Genomic DNA, 15,369 nt, shown 5'->3' with positions numbered 1-15,369 from the left:
TTTCCGAGGGTTCACCACATCAATATCTGAAGGCAAGCTGATTGGCTGTGTGAAAGAGCCACATTATTATATGAAGGCAAACCATTTGGCTTTGTCTAGGGGCCACCACATGAATATATATGAGGCAAGAAATTGGCTTTATCAACAACAGTAACAATGTCAAAATCTTTCTTTTACACTCTTCAGGCCACATAATGCAGCCATAAGACCAGCCACTAAATATCCTTAAAACCCTTAGTTAAAGAGCAAACGTTTTTGCTCTGGGTAAGCTAAGAAGCACCATCAGCTTTTCCTGGGGTCACACTGTACATGCCCCAGGAAACACAGAGTTACTTTATTAAATGATTTCTGGGGGCTGATGCATGCCCTGCAGCCCCCCAATGCACTTTTATAACATGTTGTTGGTGCCCTTCCCAGTTTAGGGAACCACAAAGCAGGGAAAAATATGCAAATTAGCCAATAAAGTGCATTATGCATCACTCCTGGCTGGGAGCAGTGAATGATATATGAGCGGCTTTGGCCGCTCATTCAATATACTGGTTTCCTCCTTCATTTTTGAATTTTTGGGTGTCCAATCCCACCAGAGGCATCCTCTATTTCCTTATTGTTGGGGCAGTGGGAGGAGCTCTAAGACCTCGCTAGCTGTCCTATGGGGCTATGCAGGAGTGAGTACCATCTGCTCTGTGCTTCTGCCAGACAAGTGCATCCTTTTTTATTTACCTACCACCAGCGGGAGCAAAGCACAATTTCTCTGCACATGCAAATCCTCTCCCTGTCCCAGCTGATGGGGCCCCAGGACAGAAATGCTTTTGGACTGGGGGATGGGGTCCCCGGGGCTGGAAGCTGGCTGGGGAAGGGGGACCCATACACTCCTTGTTTCCATCATTATTATTAAAATACATAAATGTGCTGACTCCTGGGTCCTGGCGCATCCTGGGGAGATTAAAAAGCAAAATAAGGCATTTCATTTTTTTTTTACATTTTGTTGACTGGTCCTACAGGACTCTGGGATCGCACTCTTCACAAGAACTAGGGTGTCTGGTTATCCCTACCCTGCCCCGTTACGGCCTTTTCCAAAAACCTTGTCAGGACAGGAGACCAAGTCTGTGGGTGTTGTGACGTTCGCTGCAATAGTTCTTTTCATGTTGTGGCCAGCCAATCCAAATGCTCAATCTGAAAAAGACCCCCCAGCCAATCAGAAGGCTGTTTTTTTTTTATTTCAGTCTAACAGTCCAAGTATCTATAAATGTTGACCCTTAATTTCTCAAAAACTACTGAACACATTTACACAATATCACAAAAGGTATGCTTTCTGGGTAAAGGTCTAGCTTTCTAATACACTTGGTGTAATTCCGTTCAGCCATTTTGGCTATAGAGCGGATAAAAAGTCCCCTAAGAAATTACAATGAGAAATTGTGTTTTGGGACCTGCCCCACTTTCACAGCCCCCTCTTGACAGATCACCTTGAAACGAATAGGGAAGGAGCTGAGGTGTACAAACTGTTATTTTCTTAAAGTTTCGTGAAGATTCTTCAAACAGCACCAAATGTATTAGCAAAACTAAAAATCAATTTCCTAGGTGTACCTAGGTCTTATATATATATGCGCTACCATTTTATGGATAGTAAAATACCTAATACCAAAGTGGGTCAACGAAAACCCTTGAAACAATGGGTGACCTCAATGTGGGTCAAAGGTCCATATCCTAATATAATAACATGCTTTCCTCTAGAGATAATAGGCAAGCAGCTAACACAACTGATAGCTGCAGGGACAAGAACAAGGTTGGTATAGATTAAAAAAAAAAAAAAAACATAAGAAACATTAACAGCTGAAGTATAATTTCAAGAACATGAAGAGCAAATTTCACCCATGAGCTCACTGGAAGAGCCGAGTGTTCAACAAAAAATTGGCAGCCGGTTTGCAGGATTATTTTAAGATTGACTCATAAAAATGTAATAACTCTGTATGTAACATTTCCAATTATTTAAACTCATAAAGGCCCTTGAAATAATTCTGTCATTGTCAATTCTATTTAATATTACAACTCGTAAATACACTTTACTAAACATTTTGTTATTGTTTGTTTAAACTCCATGAAATGGTTTTAGAAATATTATAAAGTTATAATATATATCAAGAATGGCTCTTTCTATCAAACGTTAAGGTGATTACATAGAGTTTTTTTACAAACAGTGCACCCTTTTTTGAATTGTTATTAGCGACCTCAAGCGCATCTTGAACTTTATGATTTAACAGATGGACCAATAGCATGGACCATCTCAGAGGTCGTGTTTTATGATATCACAAATTAATTATACATGTTCATTTGTGGGAACTGTTTACCACAAGTCTGCCAAAGTACTAACACTTTCCATTTTACCATTTCCCATCTGTAAGTGTGAAAGAAGACATAAAAAAGACTAGTGGCCTCATACTCAGGGCAGCAATTGGACCGCCGCACTCCTGACAGTCTTAATGCCAGATTATGATCTTGGCAGACGGCCTGCCAGGAGACCGCTCCCTCCGCTGGGATCAGGGATCCTGCCGGCTTGACGGTGGTCGAAGTCGTGGTCAGCCACAGTGGTGCCCAGTTCAACACCACCGTGCTGATCATGACTTCACTTTCTGGTAGCCTTTTTTTGGTAGGGTCCTTGCCATGAAAAGGCTGGTGAAATGCCAGTGCTGGGGGCCACAGGGGAACCCTTGCCCTACCCACGACCATGTCATGGGCAGTAAAGGGGTCCTCCTGCCAGCACTGTCAGAATGAGAACTGTTTGCCCTTGCAGACAGTGCACATTCCGAGGCTGTTTGTGTGCGACAGCACTGGCTTCGGCTTTCTAAGGGAGATGAAGCCAATGCCGCCACTCTGTTTCCATCAGGCTGACTGGTGGAAATGTCATAATACAACATTTCCACTGGTCAGCCCTGTGGAATCATTGTAATTGGAAGAGGTGAGGCTGCTGGCTTGGCGGTAGCCTCATCCCAGTCTAACTGGCGGTCTCGGTGGCAATGCTGCCGAGATCACAATGAGGCCCTATAACAAGTTTACTGCACATGTTCTAGGAAAAGGACTTTAGTTACAAAGTTATAATGCAAGAAGCAGCCACCTCTAAAACAGAGGTTCACTCACCACATGTATAAATAAATATAAAGACATATGTATGATGCAGGATGTTTTGATGAGCTTTGATAAGCTTAACTGTGGGACACTTTGTTTAATCAGAAACTTTTCTAAAGGGAATTTCCAGAAGGGCACGTGAAAATTCACAGGGTGTGAAGGCAAGCATGAAAATTTTAAAGTTACATACGTCAGATTTGAATCTCTTCATCCTTCTGGCATGAAGTTGTGGAACGAGTTGCAGCAAAGGATGCAGGACAGACGACTGAGAGGACATGAATACAGACACATGAAAACAATGAACTGCTGACTTTGTGGGGTCATCATCTATCCACATGAGAAGATCATGCAAAAAATAAAATCACTGACAATGTAATCTGCAATGTAGCCTGGGGCACTCTTAAATAGCTTCTCTGAGAGTCAAATCTGTTTAAAGGGGTTCATTTACCACTATATCCTTCTCACTGTATTCTATATGTGTTCCTTCTTTATGGAATGAAAAAAACATGACAAGTTAATTCATTTGACGATCCTTGCTATAATAAAGTGACATCATACATTTTGTAATTTTTCACAGCAAAATTCACCTGAAGGGTAAAGGATTGCAGGAAGGTATATTTTTTCAGAATTATAGTTACAACCTTCAATTATACTCTATACTCAACTTATTTTAGGTAATTCTGGGTGTCTGCATTTAGAAGACATGATGTAATGACGTAAATTATCGTTCACATCGCTATTTTATTAATTGACTACACCTGTATTTATGCAATTGTTTCTTATTTAATTCCATCCAGTAAAATTCTGTAATCAACATGAATTTGTTTGTGCTATATATTTATATCACAATCAGAATTAATTTCTCTCTCTCTATGCAGTGCATGTGCAGGACAGTCAGTGCTGTTTATGACTACTTGTACTTATTGGGGACAATGGTAGCATTCCGCTGCTTGACAGAGACAGAAGTACCCCTGCCTTTTGCTCACTGAGCACTGCATATAGTGTGGGTAGAGCATGCTCAATGTATCAACTGATAAAGATCAACCTTTAGGGGACCTTATATAATAATTTAAACTACAATGATCTATGAGTGTCTTAGTGGAAGGATAAATGCACATAAATAGAATTAGGTTGCGTCAGAAAATAAAACTGTGAGCTACATAATCCTGGTGAGACATCCGTATGATGTAAATCAACCACTAGTAACGTTTGTTTTTTGCCTTACACAAAAAAACTACAGGTCTGGGTGTTAATGTAAAGATACTTAGACTTTTTATGTTATTTTGCTATTGCTAACAGAAAAAAAATCAAAAATTGATTCAAAGCTTTTATTTGCCATGGGCATAAAAATGAAAACATGAGGATTGCAATTGTTTATCAATAACATTTCTTCAACATCTTTTCCCTCTACACAAAGCATATATGCAGACTCAGTGAAATGCCAGCACTGTTAAAATGCTATCAAATTAAATATGTTTTCCTATAGATGCATCGCTAAATTTACAACTAGTTTTACATCATAAACAGACATCTGCATCAAAGATCTCCGCTTTGTGGTATCAAGTTTTGTTTTCAAAAACATAATTGCAGTTACTAATTGGGAAATGTTTTAAAGTTCAGTGTGATCACCATCATACCCCTTTTATAGTAATATGAAACATTCAGATGATTGTGTATGCATATTCAAATATGATTAAATTGAAAGGATTATATTGATGAAATATTAAATAAATCTAAGATTAAAAATACACATACTTATGTTGGATTATGCTGAGCAAGGAAAATGGACAGATAATGGATAGGAAACTCACTGACACAATGAGCATGTTTTACTTATAATGCAATAATGATGCATGAATGAAAAAACATACATACATGTATCATTGCTATCCTGCAGTCCACTTGGTTATGCAAAATATATTCTTAGGTTGACTGAGTACTTTTACTCTGAAGCACTTATAGAGTTGTACAGGCATTCTCAAGGTCAATAAAATGATTATGGGTATTACAGATCCTAGTTTTAAACTTTTTTAAATTGTATAATCTGCTTCAACTCTACCTACATGTCTCTCTTCTGTGCTAGACAGATATTTATATAAATGGGATTTGGATGGATTTAAACTGTTTGCTGTTAACTCTAAAGTAATAGATTAAACATTTGTTTAAAAAGTGGTTTCAGATGCACTACTAGAGAATGTGGGATTGATTTAACAATTGAAATGAACAACTGAAAAATATTTCTAAAAAGGCACTTTTTTTCTAGTGCACTGACTACTTTTCATGATGTTATTTTTATTTGTAAATAGGCAAAGACTTTTTATTAAGCACTAAAAACGTAATAAAATTCCATTTGCATTACAATTTGACCTGTATGAAATATGAGCATGGCCATGTGATGCAAATTCAGTGACATTGTCAAGCCTGAAAAGGAATGGCCAAAAATGTTGCAGACTTTGCATATATAATGTCATCATGAAATGATGAGGCTTTCCAAAAACAACTAACCCCATTCCTATTTTCAGGGTATGCAATAATCAGGTTTAGTTGTATGTTTTCTTTTGTCAATCCCTTTCACTGTTAATGTTAAAAAAAACGATGTCACATCATTTTACAGTAGCTTAGCAGTATATGACAGAGAGCTTTAATAGTGAAACAAATGGAGTGGAAATTTCCACATAAGGCCAGGAAGATTTTAATTTGCAATAATTAAACTTACAAAACACTTTAATAATATTTTTTCATACCATACATTCAGATTGCTATGTTCCTATATGCTTATGTGGTACTATATTTAGATACTAATATGGATTTGTTTCCCTATGTCAAATGAGCAATGATTTAATTGTTTCTATAGAAACACAAACATTTGCAGTTTTACTTCAAATTTTAATTGGCGACATTTGCAAATGTCACAGGGAAAAATAGGAGCTTTTTCTTATTTCTACCCATAATCACACATAAACACACAAGCAGTAGCTATGCAACTTACCATGGTGTCTGAGCTGCCTGAGTCATGAGTCTTAGAATAATGAAATAAGAACTGTGCAAAAGAAATTAAAGGTGTGATTTTACTACAACACAGATAAATGGATTATGATTGTCTTGACAAACAGTGTGCTGAAAATGTGCTTTAGAATTATCTTACCCTCTTGGTGTTGTCTTTTCCATTTAATGCCTGTGAAAAAAGATTGTACACTTTAAATATTTAAACAGTTTCAGACATTTACATTAAAAGCATACATTTATCATAATATCATTTGCGAAAGTGTCACATAGAGATCATGAGAAAAATATTTAGGTACAGTTTTGAAATGCTAGTGATGCAGTCACATGTTACATATAACAGTGCCACATAGATGACCTTGTCTCATTCCTATATATGTTCCCTTTAATGATGATCCTCATATCTGACAATATACTTTGTCCATAATACTGGTAAATGCTTCCCAGCTTCAGCTTGGGAGTGAAGTGAAAGATAAAAGTGGACACTACTTCAAATACTAGATGTACACAATTAGGAGTGGCCAGCTGCTTTTCCCATTGCTGGGTACTTCACATTTAGAAATCTTGCAAATATTTTTTTCAGCAAACAAGATTAAAAAATAACTAATAGAAGATTTCAATTGAATAGAAGTCAAAAACAGCTTGGTCGAGCAGTGTTTACTATAACTGGCGCCCCGCCATGCACATCTCATCAATAATTTTACTGCAAATGTTACAGGGACAATATCAATGTTGTTATAAAAGATGGCATGAGTGGTGTAGTGTCTGTTGTAAATAGCATGGCAAGTGCGTGACTTACAGTTACCTTAGTGCACAAGTTATAGTTACTTGAAATACCTCTAACAGCTGAATTTCTATGGTTCTGTACGTTTAAACTGTGAGCCTAACTATAATGTTCCTGTAACCTTTGGTTTTTTAAACCAATGTCTATATTTTTTTATTCTATTTCCTAACTATAGCATCCTAGTAACCTTTGCTTTTTTTCAGTGAATTTCTAAGGTTATTTTAATGTAAAGTAATTTTAATTACTATCCATTAATCCAACCACCATCGCTCACAGCCTTGGCCAGGCCAAACCCCTATAATCACCGAATCCCATGTCATGTACTACCTCCCCGGGGCTACCTAAAACAACAATTGTCGGGGGCCACACAGACCCCTGGGGTCGCGGGGACCACAACCTCCTCAGGGCTACTAAATAAAAATTGTTGGAGGCCACACAGACCCCCAGGGCCCCGGGGACCATCAACTACCTGGGTTACTTAAAACAAATTACTAGGAGGCCATGCAGACCCCAATCGGGTCCCAGGGACCACTGCTTCCCTGGGGCTACAAATTACAATACCCTGGGGCCAAAGTATTTTGAAAAAAAAAATCACAATGAAATCCACGGATCCAGCCGCTGATTTCTCGATGATTTAAAAAAAAAATACTTTTAAGACTTGGAAGGTGCCGGGGGACCCCTGGACCCAGGCTAGGGGGTTAGCGTATATAAACCCTGCCCTCTTTTTTAAAAAAAATATTTTATATTTTTGGTGGGACTCGGCTGAAGCAGAGTCCCAAAATGGCTGCCAACACTTCCTGTTTTAAGTGTTGCCAGTCAATCAGATCTCAGCAGGAGATCTCTCTGGATCTGCTTCCCTAGATATACCAATACAAATTTCCTTTCCCTTTAAAATCTCCAAAACTGCTAAACTGATTTACACCAAATTAAATAAAGAGTGATCGACTGACCAAAACCTACCTTTTTACCAAATTTGGTGTAATTCTGTCCAGTGGTTCAGCTGCAGCCATGTCTTAAGAGTCTATGAGTTCATTTTTCCCAGCCCCCGCTTAATGGATCATCCCAAAAGTTTCAATGCACAAGATCCATTTTTGGGGCAAAATTTCATGAAGATTTGTCAAAAGGTGCCATAGATATAGGAAAGTCAAAAAAACACTTTTTATACGGAAACTAGGTCTTAACTATAACTATCTACAGGCGACTGCCAGTAGGTAATATAGGAATATATATTTATATATAGATGTATATTTATCAAAACAATACCCTTTCAGGATTAGAGTGGTGCACAAATTATGCAAAAAAGAAGATGGCTAATCCTATATGTAAATGGCAATAGTCTTTGTCCTTTTCTAGCTCAGCATGGATGGCACTGTGCTAATCCTATGCTTAAAATCTTTGCTAGAAAAACAGACATTTGAAGTGAGAACATTTAGAGTGGCACTGTTGTGGTAAGGTGCTCTGTCCTAGAGCTGCTCTCCACCTAAACCTGGAAACTACCCAGAGTTCCTTCTTCTTTGTTGCATAATTTAGGCATCACTCTAAGCCTGAAAGGGTATTGTTTGGAATTATACTAGGTGCTCCCTTTTGTCTGGACGAAGCTAAACCTCTCTGAATACACACATGTAGTGATTATAGTGAAACATGTCAGGATCTGCTTTTGCTCATTCCAAGTTGGCCTGGTTATAGCTAGGTAAAAATGTCAATAAAAACATACTATTTTAAACTAACATAACCACTGAAATTCATCAGTTATAGTTTCCTGAAGTAACTATAACTCACTCCCCACCATGCACAGTTTTATGCGCAATGATGTCATTTAAAATGGCGCAGTCATGTCAATGATGTCACAGAACACGTCATGAGTGGTGAATTCTGCACTGCATGGAGAAGGTGTGACTTATAGGTACTTTAGGGTATGAGTTATAGTTCGGGACAAGGAGGCTCGGGGAGGGTGACCAAGTGCTCCATTCCCCTTTAATGTAACCTCACCCGTCCTCCACTAATTATTTAACTATGCTGCCCACCGAGACCCTGCCTCAACCCAAGAAGGTCATGGAGGGTTGAAGTGCAGATGCCTATTTTTTGTTTTTAAATGTTGTAACAGATTAGTGGAACCACCGCAATTTTGTGACAACATTTAAAAAAAAAACTTTTTTGCACTGAGGTGTTTCAAGGGACCCTCCACCAGGCCTAGGGTGCATTGTATGCCTACTCTGCTCCCTTATAATTTTTTTAACTGTTTTTACAGGACTCAGGACTGAGTCCTGAGTCCTAAGATGGCTGCTACCATATCTTTGTTGATGGGGTGGCAGCCAATCATTTATCAACTTGACATCGGTCAGTTCCGCTGGATCCTTCATGGCATGAAATATCTATATTTTTTTAGCATTCATTTCACAAAAACTACTGAACAGATTTAGACTACATCTGTGCCTAAATTTCTTTAAAAAAAATGAATAGGGTAAATGCATTTTGGGACCCTACCCTTTTTCTCAGTCCCCGCTTGATGAATCACCCCAAAACTTTCCATGAAGCTGAGGTGAAGAAGGCAGGGGAACCACAAAGCATTTTTCTTAATTTGTAAATTTTTTGTTTGCACCGCAATGTGTGAATTCATGAAATGTACATTTGGTTATAATTAGTGGTGATGTTTTGACAAAGATAATAGGTTTGTTTTATATATGTCAAGATGCTGCTCCCTTCATAAAGCCAGTTAGCCCATTTTTTATATTTTTGTGCTCTGACCATTTGACAAAGTCAGTAGGCCTTACTTAATATGACACCCTTTTTATTGCAACCTCACAGTCAGCTGAGAGCGACTGTGAATGTTTGAGCACCAGGCCCAGCACCCAATTCTCCACCATGCCCCACTCTGCGCATGGGCATAGTGGCTGCCCATGGGGCGGGGGATTGTGCGCAAGTCCTGCCCGCATCCCTGCCATGCACAGTGTTGTTATAAATGATTTAATTTCAGATGTCGAATTGGTGCTATCAATGATGCCACAGAATATGTCAAGATTGATAGTATGTGAAGCCATAAGCAGTGCATGGCGAATGTGTGAGTTACTTTATTAACTATAACCAGTTAGCGTCAGTTCTTTTTACCTAAAAATGTTATATTTTAACTGACATTTTCTCCTAACTATAATGTAACTGTAAGTGAATTTGTAGATTTTTTTTTAAATGTAACGTATGATATCATACCCATAACTAAATATAACATCACTTTAACCTCTGTTTTTTCAGTGACTTTCCAGTTTTTTTTATCATAAAGAAATATTGTATTACTATACCTAACTAGGCCTAGACCCTGCCATTCATGGTCTTCAGCGGTGTGCAGCACAATCCCCCTCACGCTCACAACCCCATACCTCGCACGGTTGAGCCATGCACAGTGTGAGATTGGCCTTCAACTGTGCACAGCACAGGGTTGCTCGTACCCTCCCCTTTGCAGGCTGCTAACCCACCACAGGCTGTCAATCCCCTGCTGTGCACTTTCGTTGCTGGCCAACCCCCCTAGTCTTGCAGCACCCTCCAACCTAAATAAAACAGAGGTCACACTGAGAGTAGTACAGCAGAAACATTTATTTTAATTTGACCTTATGGAGGTGCCCCTCCAGGAACCCGATTTTCCCCCCAAAAGGGCCAGGGGGTCAGGTACCCCTAACCTGTCCTCTTTTTCCTCTTTTTTTTTTTTTTACGACACAGGGACTGAGTCCCTGAGTCATAAAATGGCAGTCACAACTTTCGCCTCATGCTGTGAACAGCCAGTAAGATTGCATGTGTGGACCTCGCAGCAATACTGAGGAAGTACTGAGCCTGCCATTCAGTTTGCATATTTTGAGCTTGTGGTTCTCCTCAGAGATAATGTGCCGATATGTACATTTTGGAACTTCATTTCTAAAAAAATTACTGAACAGATTTACACCAAATCACAAAAAGCACACTTTCTCGATCAAGATCGATCTTGCTATTAAATTTGATGTAATTTTGTTTTACAGTTTTTTGCTATATCGCTGATCAAGTTCTGTAGGAAAGTTGCACAGGGAAAACATGTTGTTCTCCTTTTGTCAATCAAACAGAATGGGCCACCAGAAATAAATAGAACTTTGAATTGATAACATTGTATAATAAGTTAAATCAAAAACCTCTCAAGCACATATGTGAATCCTGTGATAATTTTATTTTTTATTCAATTTCCACACATAGGGGGTCATTCTGACCCTGGCGGTCTTGGACCGCCAGGGTCACGAATGACGGAAGCACCGCCAACAGGCTGGCGGTGCTTCCCATGCCATTCTGACCGCGGTGGTAAAGCCGCGGTCGCCCTGCCGGGGCCGGCGGTATTCCGCCATTTTTGCCCCGGCAGGGAGAATCCGCCAGGGCAGAGCTGCAAGCAGCGCTGCCCTGGGGATTCTGACCCCCGTACCGCCAGCCTGTTTCTGGCGGTTTTCACCGCCAGGAAGAGGCTGGCGGTAAGGGGTGTCCTGGGGCCCCTGGGAGCCCCTGCACTGCCCATGCCAGTGGCATGGGCAGTGCAGGGGCCCCCTAACAGGGCCCCGGCCAGCTTTTCACTGTCTGCCTAGAAGACAGTGAAAAGCGCGACGGGTGCAACTGCACCCGTCGCACCGCCGCAACACCGCCGGCTCCATTCGGAGCCGGCTCCTGTGTTGCGGCCTCATTCCCGCCGGCCCAGCGGGAATGTTGGAATGGGGGCAGCGGTATTTTGGCCGCATGGCGGCCAAATGCCGGTTCCCGCCTGGCGGGCGGCTACTGCCGCCCGCCAGAGTTGGAATGACACCCATAATCCACTTAGTTTAATGAACTTCCAATTGAAACGTGATTTTACCTCTACTTCTCGAATCAAAGGATTCTTGGACCCACGGGTCGGTTCAACTAGCAATAGGCTGTTAATAGACATCCTCCTAACTGTGACCTGTAAACCTATGCTCAATATTTGGAAAGATGCTTCTGTCACCTCCTTCTAGGCATGGTTGAACTGGATATTGCATTTAGGAGGGGGAAACAATATAGAACTCCAACACAGACCTGTGTGGGGAACGTTGGACAACTACTTTGCCAGTAATAATCCCCCCTGAATTTCTCCCCTGTCATTTCCCCTACAAACCTCTGGGTGGGAGGCATAAGCATTAGCACTTATTAGCACTCATTACCGCCTATACAATGTTGAAGTGAGCATTGGCTTCCATAATCTTCCACCACTGACTCATTTTTGCCTGACCTACCCCTAGTCTGTATGTTATGGTATTATATGTGTTTTCTGTATGTTATGGTATTATATTTGTTTACAACAGGGTTTATCAATGTCTTCAATTAGAATATATACCATTTATTATACTCCACCCCCTTGGATGTACTGTTTTATCACATTGTCTTGTGTCTGAGGATATAAGCTTGGACACGATTTGCTAAGGATTTGCTCTGTCATTTGTTATCTTTCTTTTTGTTTTATCATTTGTATGCTTTGTAGCATTGTTTGCTTTATTTCATTGCAATATGTGAAATGCACTGCTGACTCATAACTGTTTTTTTGTAAAACCCAATAAAGATTTTGAAATACAAAAAGGGTGGGGAATTAGCCTACCCACATAGACATGTTTCTTCCTGTATCAACCTCATCAACAGGTGTCAGTGGCATTCATCAGGACTTAATGCACCCTCTCTGCTGAATACCTTATGTACAATGCTGTAGAAAAAGGTACTACACGCATCGGTAAAGGTTTTCCTTGAACACAAGATCCCAGAAGTGACTCAAAGGGTCAGTTGGCTGAGCTCCTGTTTGAGCTGCAGGCACTCAACAAGCTTGCAGTAGCCTTTTCCGGCAACTGCCCCGCTGAACTTTTCCAACTGGATCTGCCCTGGACCCTGCAGCTTGCCTCTATTGGAGTGAGTCCTTCCCACAAGCGATGCCTCCCATGTCTTGAACCCGTAATTGGCATTAGAGTGTACACCGCATGTTCAAATAAGTGCTGCAAAATTGGGCAGGGTCATCCCTGGGAACCTTTACCCCTTTGGTTAGGGAGTGATCAGGAATATCCCCAACCACAGGCTGGCACTGAGCATAAATGTGGCACCCACAGTACTCTCTTCAGAACACTGCTACACCTTTGGAAGACAGAAGGACTTCACCTGCTGATATGATCTGTTAGGAGAAACCTAAGGGCTAGACCGACTCCCACTTGTACCCAGGAGCAAGAATTGGGTACCATGGGTCAGCAGGCTGATAAACTGTCAAGTTATAGTGACACAAAAGCTACAAGAAGCCTACTTTCTTGAAAAGCCCAATTGACCACTTGCAACTGGACCTGCACTGGACCCTGCTGATGGCTTCTACTGTAGTGAGTCCGGACCTCTATGTGGTGTCCCTGCGATTCTGAGACCCATAGATAAGTTTCAGAGTGTACTCCTCCTGTGTAATCCTAAAAAGTGGAACTTTAGAACTTTTTCAAGCTTTATTGCCAGGAGAACCAACAGAAGACCAGAACAGAGCTGCCAAGTTAATCCAGTGAAGGTGAGTTGCCGCTGGGCCAAAGAATAAGGCTTCTCCTATTTCTCCCATTTGGGGCTTTTCAAATCCATTTCGGTGCAACATTGTGGACAGGATATCTAGTCTCAGGGAGCCCTGTTCAGCTATGGCTTGTATCCTTGCCACATTGGAGGAATCCAAGCTCCAAAAAAGTCACTGAAGTCTGATTACGACCCTTGCAGTCTTAAGACTGCCAGGGCAGTGGTGGTGGTCGGACAGCTGTGGTGGCAGTCGGATTGCCGCCAATGTGGCCATCCAACAGCCACATTATGACTGTGGTGGTTCTGCCACGGTTGGACCGCCAGTACTGCCAGTTTTCCTCCATAGGAGGGGCTGGCGGTGCTGGTGGTGCTGGTGGTCCTAATTTGCCAGGGCAGCACACTGGGGTTTAGGAGCCCCTTCTCCTCCGGCAATTACATGGTGATAGCACGCCATGTAAAAGCTGGCAGGGATGGGGTTCAGGGGGCCCAGGGTTGCCCCTCCCCTGGCCAACTCTGTCGACAGTGAACATTGTGATGGGTGCTGGTGCACCCTATGCACAGCAGCATTGCCGCAGACTCTATTATGAGCTGGAGACAATGCTGTTGGGCATTTCCCACTGGGCCAGCGGGCAGAAACATAAGTTACAGTTTCTGACCCAGCTGGAAGATCTTAATGGGGCACGCGGAAAGGCGGCCACACTGGCGGCAACCTACTCGTTGGGACTTCGGCAGAAGGGCTTTTCCATCCGCCAAAGTCATAATGACCCCCTAAATAAAAAGATAGAAATCATCACTGGGCGAAGGCACCAGGAGCATCAAGCTTTTGACTGACCTTCCTTGGACATGAATTTCGAATTCCACACCAAAAGTCAAAGGCTTCAACAGGACTTCCTCTGACGGCTATCTGCCTCATGGAGCCTATTTTGGCCACAGCCTGCAGCCTTGTCCCACTGAGGATTTTTTACTTTCATTTCAGAGATTAAGTCAGAAGGTAAAACTGTTGACAGGGATGAACTTGATCCCTGTATCCAAACCATGCTACACCGCATTCAGCCTCAACTGGTGCCAAGGTACCCCTGAAACTCAACTAGGTGAATGTGGTTGCTGCATTTTATGATGCTGTTTTTATTTAAAAAAATGAAAATTCATATGTCCTTTTCCTTTTTATTGGATTTTTGCCATCATGGTATTATTTTGGTTTGTCTTGGATTTTTAATGGGATTTGGGATTTTTATTGTGTTGTGTTTTCATCCTTTTACCTGTTTTGGTGCTACAAAATGCTTTAAACAATTTCTTAAGCTAGTCCTGTCTGCTCTGTGCCATAGTTGACAGGGGTTGAGCTCAGGTTTAAATTACTGAAATCTTTACTGGACCTAACACGAATAGTACCAATATTATTCTTTATCCACCCCATATAATAAACCACTTTCTCACGCTAATCATAGGAAGTGAATACCCATGTTAAAAAGTACACTGGATGCATGCATGCTCTGCTGTGTTATAACAGTCTCAGGAATACAACTTACTGTGCCATAGGTCTCAAGCTGCACCTTAATGACGAGGCCTACATAGTATGAAACTGACGTGGGAGCGCTTTTGCTCCCTTCTGGAGGGGGCCTTGCCGCTAAGCTTTGGATGGACTATTTTCATTAGATCTAGGGTCAATACTGAGTTATACAAGGTGGGCCTCTGACTGGCATGGTGGATGAAAAACAAGACTGTAATGCATCTCTGAGCTGATTACCAGTGGCTGGGATTAATGCAAGCATTCCATTCATCACCTTATTGTCTGCTGATGGTATAATTATCAGCATGAGCAATTATCTTCATTTCCTTGAGTTTCTTTCATTTTTTAAGAAGCCAGATGAGAGCCTGGCTGTTCTGTTTTATCTACAACTTCATAGCTGCCATAACTGCTGGTGGCCCCATTTTCT

The 15,369-nt window shown here is 41.2% G+C and overlaps 1 protein-coding gene across 2 annotated transcripts in view; it reads right to left on the bottom strand.

Moving 5' to 3' along the window:
- Positions 1–15,369, bottom strand: part of NMU (neuromedin U) — a 385,326-nt gene that overhangs the window by 120,930 nt on the left and 249,027 nt on the right. Inside the window, exons 5-7 of one of the 2 annotated variants that reach the window (XM_069234551.1) lie at positions 6,266–6,295; positions 6,110–6,160; positions 3,311–3,385 (exon numbers count right to left, since the gene is read on the bottom strand). In XM_069234551.1, the coding sequence (XP_069090652.1) occupies positions 3,311–3,385; positions 6,110–6,160; positions 6,266–6,295 (156 nt within the window). The remainder of the gene's footprint in view (positions 1–3,310; positions 3,386–6,109; positions 6,161–6,265; positions 6,296–15,369) is intronic. The other variant, XM_069234560.1, reaches the window with a different exon arrangement.

Source organism: Pleurodeles waltl, chromosome 1_2, assembly GCF_031143425.1.
Source record: "Pleurodeles waltl isolate 20211129_DDA chromosome 1_2, aPleWal1.hap1.20221129, whole genome shotgun sequence".
Classification (NCBI taxonomy): domain Eukaryota; kingdom Metazoa; phylum Chordata; class Amphibia; order Caudata; family Salamandridae; genus Pleurodeles; species Pleurodeles waltl.
The sequence above is the reverse complement of the archived record's forward strand: the minus strand, read 5'-3'. Positions and strand labels throughout refer to the sequence as shown.